General features: G+C 44.1%; 1 protein-coding gene across 1 annotated transcript; it reads left to right on the top strand.

Moving 5' to 3' along the window:
- Positions 1–1,799: 1,799 nt before the first annotated feature.
- LOC135236855 (heat shock protein beta-7-like) lies at positions 1,800–5,087 on the top strand. The gene is made up of 3 exons (XM_064303430.1): positions 1,800–2,625; positions 3,374–3,531; positions 3,696–5,087. Exons 1-3 carry the CDS (start codon positions 2,415–2,417, stop codon positions 3,876–3,878), a joined length of 552 nt encoding a protein of 183 aa, XP_064159500.1. The 5' UTR covers positions 1,800–2,414; the 3' UTR covers positions 3,879–5,087.
- Positions 5,088–5,416: the final 329 nt, after the last annotated feature.

Raw genomic sequence — 5,416 nt, 5'->3', positions numbered from 1 at the left:
TTGCATTGTGTACTCTTGTGCATTTCTTGCTCTGTAGATGAACTGTGTCTAGATTAGCCATTGCTATGCATTCTCGGGAGAGCTTGTTTAACTAAAACTCAGAACCAAAGTTGCTCTGTCCTTAAGTCAACTGTAAACAAGTCGGAACAGCAGCACAAAAATTCACAAAGATACTGATTGTTGTGTCAGACTCCCTCTCTTCAAACGCCATGTTGTTCCAGATCTTCAGCCAGAGGACAGAGCAGCGATGTTTTTCTCTGCCTAAGTGAGAAAGAGCTCATGCCCATTAGCGCACAGATTAACTTTGGCTCAGGGGTTTGATTGGAGGGGTGAAGACTGCTAGTGCAGGGGTGGGACTCAGATGCCTGCTTCCCTCGCTGGCTGGCAGAATCAATTCTATTTAGAAACCAACTGCCTCTCACAGCCCCTGTCTTACTGGTATAAAGGAGATGAACAATAATCTCACAGCCAGCCAATCAGATGGCAAGGCATTTGAGCACTGCTCTGCTCTTTCTTTCCCTCCATGTCATGCACTCTCATTGTTTCCTCTTCCTCCCTGTCATGTACTCTCACTCTCTCCCTCTCTCCTCTTCCTCCCTGTCATGTACTCTCACTCTCTCACTCTCTCCTCTTCCTCCCTGTCATGCACTCTCACTGTCTCACTCTCTCCTCTTCCTCCCTGTCACATACTCTCACTCTCTCCCACTGTCCTCTTCCTCCTTGTCACACACTCTCACTCTTCTACTCTCTCTCTCCTGTCATCACTCTCCCTCTTCCTCTCCCCTGTCATCACTCTCTCTCTCTTCCTCCGTCTACTTCTCATCCCCTTCTCCTGTCATACACTCTCCCTCTCTCCTCTTCCTCCCTGTCATACACTCTCACTCTCTCCTCTTCCTCCCTGTCATACTCTCTCACTCTCTCCTCTTCCTCCCTGTCATACACTCTCTCACTCTCTCCTCTTCCTCCCTGTCATGCACTCTCACTCTCTCCCTCTCTCCTCTTCCTCCCTGTCACATACTCTCACTCTCTCCCAGTCTCCTGTTCCTCCCTGATTCCATGCTGAATAAAACTGTTGGACAGTGATATCTGTGAGTAAGTCTGTTGAGTGCATCTCTCAGACATCCATTCTTCCCCTGAGCCATAACCTTTGGTTTTTACACCTGCACACACATCTGAAGAAAATATAGAGATATCAAAGGTGCAGGCTTTTAAGTGTTAGAGATTTTTTGAAGTTTACTAAGAGGGACCACCTTACTGACCCTCTCACCCCCAAATACTCCTCTGAGAGCAGCCCATTTTGTGTCAGCCATGCATCAAGGTGAGGAGGGATGGTTTGTGATGGAATCTCTCCCTGGAGATACTGCTCTAAATAAACAAGGCTAATATGAACCCATTTGAAGCCACGGTTAAAAGCTTTGAAGTGTCTTCAAAAACCCATTTGAAAACTCTATAGGGGTTCCCAAATAGAAATGAGTCCTCCCTCTCTCCACTCACCCTATGTATCCTTCTCCCCTTATCTTTGAGCACATACCGCAGGCATTGTTGGCCACACCCACACATACTTCTCCAGAATGGCTCCTAATCTCCCTGCTTTGTCAGTCGAGACTTCGTCTCTGTATGCTGTCCAGACCCCAGCCTCTTATCTGCATTTCCGTTACTAACGGGAGAGCACTTAGGTAGGATGACCTATTATGGAGCGATGGACTGTGCTTTGGGCCAAGTGTACCCCTGACCCATAATGCAATTGTCTGAATGAGAGACTTTTAAAAAGCTGCTGCTCTTTCAGTAATTGTGTGTGTCCAGTGCACAAGCTAGCAAGAGTGTAGGAGAGAAAGAGAAAGACTGAAAGGGGGCAGGTTAATTTTAATCATCAACAAGTCTCATACTGTGTCTATAACTTTAATTATAATGTAGGTTTTTGCATATGTATCAGTCTGCTCCATATGGGAGCTATTGTATTTGGGGTCAGACAGTGAGGTAGTACTCTGTGTCTGTGTCTCTGTTACACAGTGAGGTAGTACTCTGTGTCTCTGTTAGACAGTGAGGTAGTACTCTGTGTCTCTGGTAGACAGTGAGGTAGTACTCTGTCTGTGTCTCTGGTAGACAGTGAGGTAGTACTCTGTGTCTCTGGTAGACAGTGAGGTAGTACTCTGTCTGTGTCTCTGGTAGACAGTGAGGTAGTACTCTGTGTCTCTGGTAGACAGTGAGGTAGTACTCTGTCTGTGTCTCTGGTAGACAGTGAGGTAGTACTCTGTGTCTCTGGTAGACAGTGAGGTAGTACTCTGTGTCTCTGGTAGACAGTGAGGTAGTACTCTGTGTCTCTGTCAGACAGTGAGGTAGTACTCTGTGCGTGTGAGCGAGCGTTCAGAGGAGCTCCCGGTGTTGCTGTGAGCATATAGAGGCCGCTGTACGGAATGGCCTCCTCCAGCTCTTCCTCTTCCTCTTCCTCGTACCGCTCTGCACGCTACAGCAGCAGCTCCTTCAGAGCAGGAGGCAGTGAAGGGCAGGCCTCTCTCTTCCAGCCCTATCTGGACGGCAGCCCCCACAGCCTTTTTGGAGAGGAGCGAGATGGGACACCCCTGCTGCCCTTCAGCAGACGCCACAGGGAGTCGTTTGGGTATCCAGGTGAGCGGGGATGTCCAAGCTGGAGCCGCTGCTCTTGGGGGTGGGGAGGGTCAGGCTGAGTTAGAGAGAGTGGAGACTGCACAGGGTGAATCTAACTCCATTTGACTGGAAAGTTATTTATGTTTAAACATTTTATGAAGTTTGTAGAATGCATGACCTCTTTTGTGATCAGAATTCAGTTTGTAGTAAAACTGAATAATTCAGTTTTGAATTTAGTTTTACTGACTTTTCAGTTCTGAACTCGACTGCTATGCAGAATTCATACCCTGAGATAGTATTCTGAATGAAATGCTTTTCAAAATGGATATCAAGAGATACATTTTTGTTCTATTTTACAATGGTCAGTACTACCAAAAAGACTATTTACATTAAACTGCAAAAATCCAACAAAGTAGTTGTCAGTTTATCTGAACTACATACAGTAGCATGGTGACAATTCCTTAAATGGATATATTTTAATAAAAAGGCTAATTTAACATGCAAATTTGTTATACAGATCCGTGATTTATATTTCTTGGGCATTATTTCTGATGTGATTCCCATTTCACTAGATCTTGTAATGGAGGAAGCTATTCATACTCATTCAGGATGACAGTGAAGGAGAAAAGTCTTATTCATATTATAAGCATGTTCTGCTAACAGAGAACACCAAATAAAACAGAAAGTTTTTTTGTGGTGTGCCATTCTCATTGTATCAGTCTGTCTTATCCCTCCTCCCCTATTGTATCCCTTGATTTCAACTCCCCAGGGGGCACGGGGGCATCTGTGTCAGTACGTCCTGCCAGTATGGGTGCGGTGCAGGCAGTGGCCGATTCATACTTAACGTCGGCGGATGTGAGTCAGTTCGAGCCTCAGGATGTGGTGGTAATGGCCTACGGCCACTGGGTCGTCATCCATGCAGAAAAGGTGGGACTCTGGATGGAGGGCATCATTTTCTCCACCCACACCCTTTCACTCTACTGTCCCCCTAACTTCCTCCCGTTCACCCCCACCTTTTTTGGTCCTTTTGGAATTTCTGATAGACAATGACAGCCTCCAAACCTGTCCCCTGGCCTCCTCTCTCCCCACAGGTGGCTGATGATGGCAGCGTCAGTGACACCTTCACCCACAAGAGCCAGCTCCCGGAGGACATGGACCCGCTGTCCGTCAGCAGCACCCTGACGCCTGAGGGCGTGCTAGTGGTCAGCGTGAGGAAGACGAGCGGCCTGCCCGAGCCCCCCCGACCTGCCCACCGCTGCGTGGCTCCGCTGTAGGCAGCCCCCCTCCCCCCTCAGAAACCTCATGGCTGCAATCACACATCAAACAACTGTATTCCACAGCCTGGAAATCAAGATGCCAATGGACTGTACTTTAGCTGCGCAATATAATGAGAGGTATTAAGCAGCACCACCATGTGCTGTAGATGAGCTATTATTTTAAAAGGACGGGTAAATTATGATGACTTAATGTGGTTTTAAAAAAGGCCTGTGGGACACCTCATGGTTACCCTGTGGTAATTGTATAAACACACTGAGTATGAGTCAGTCAGATGGACTGGGTTCATCTATTTGCCTTTCTTCATTCCTGTTCACCTGGGTATCTGAGCACACTATAAAAGGTCTTGCTGTGGTAGAGTTTTTGTTGCCAATTACAACTGTGTCCATTTGCCTAAATGCAAAATAAGAAGACAATAAATGTGAAAGACCTTGTGTTATTATTTGGTTGACATCCATTTGTAATGCCCTGAGTGCTAAGATATGTATTTGTTTCTTCTTTTCAATATAAGATTTACAATGCATGTTAAATATTTATTTAGCTATTTATTTGCTGATATTAATTGGTACATTTTGGAAAATACTAAATAATAACATGATGAACGATTCTTAAAATTATGAAATCTCAAGCTATGTGTAATGTGTATGTATGACTTTCTGAAAATAAATAATAAGATTGAACAAATATAAGATTTTTGTTTTCTGTTTTATATTTAGTTCCCACAGAAAAGTTTGATGAACTATTGATTATCTGGGCCTGTATTTGTAAATTGGCATACTATAGATCTTAAAATTTATTTAAACTTACTACAAATGTATAGTCAAAAAGAAGGTGAAAGTTCTTCCTGTGTTCCTGGTGGAGATATGAGATTTCAGGAAATTATATTCTTACAGTTTTGACTGCTGCCACATCATGTAAGCAACTGTTGGGAGGGTCTCACCCAGATACGCATAACGGTCATTCACATGAGCTCTCCACAATGTGGGGTGAAGGCCCAGGAAGCCTCTCATGTTTCCATAGCAATTCTACAGAACATTTTCAGCAAAGCAAAAAGGCTAAAACAACTGATTTCACTTACGTACAAAACATAGTCAGTCATTTTTAAATGTTATCAGTAAGAACTTTATCACTGGAAAAAAGCTTGATCTTTTATAGCAGTCAATTTTTATGTGAACTGAGACTGTATCCATTTGCTTCCATGAGTATTTGGACATGGCATGCAATCATTTGTGCATAACATATATTTTTTTAACATAATATATGTTATGATTTTGGCTTGTGATTTGGGCTTGTGATACACAGGCTGAAGCCTAGGAAATGGAATATAGTTGTTTGGGTCCAAAAGCTGTGGGTTGTGAGTTAGCATGTCTGTACGCAAGGCAAGGAATTAAAAGAAGCCCACAGTAAGAAGGGCGTGCAAGTACAAAGTGAACGCAGTGTTTGTAATGAAATAATGAAATAAACGTGAGAAGAAGAAAAAACATGACGCTTTCTCAGCTTCATTCAGGCAGTAATATCCCAGATGGTAATTGTTCTG

This window comes from Anguilla rostrata, chromosome 12 (genome assembly GCF_018555375.3).
Source record: "Anguilla rostrata isolate EN2019 chromosome 12, ASM1855537v3, whole genome shotgun sequence".
NCBI lineage: Eukaryota > Metazoa > Chordata > Actinopteri > Anguilliformes > Anguillidae > Anguilla > Anguilla rostrata.
The sequence above is the reverse complement of the archived record's forward strand: the minus strand, read 5'-3'. Positions and strand labels throughout refer to the sequence as shown.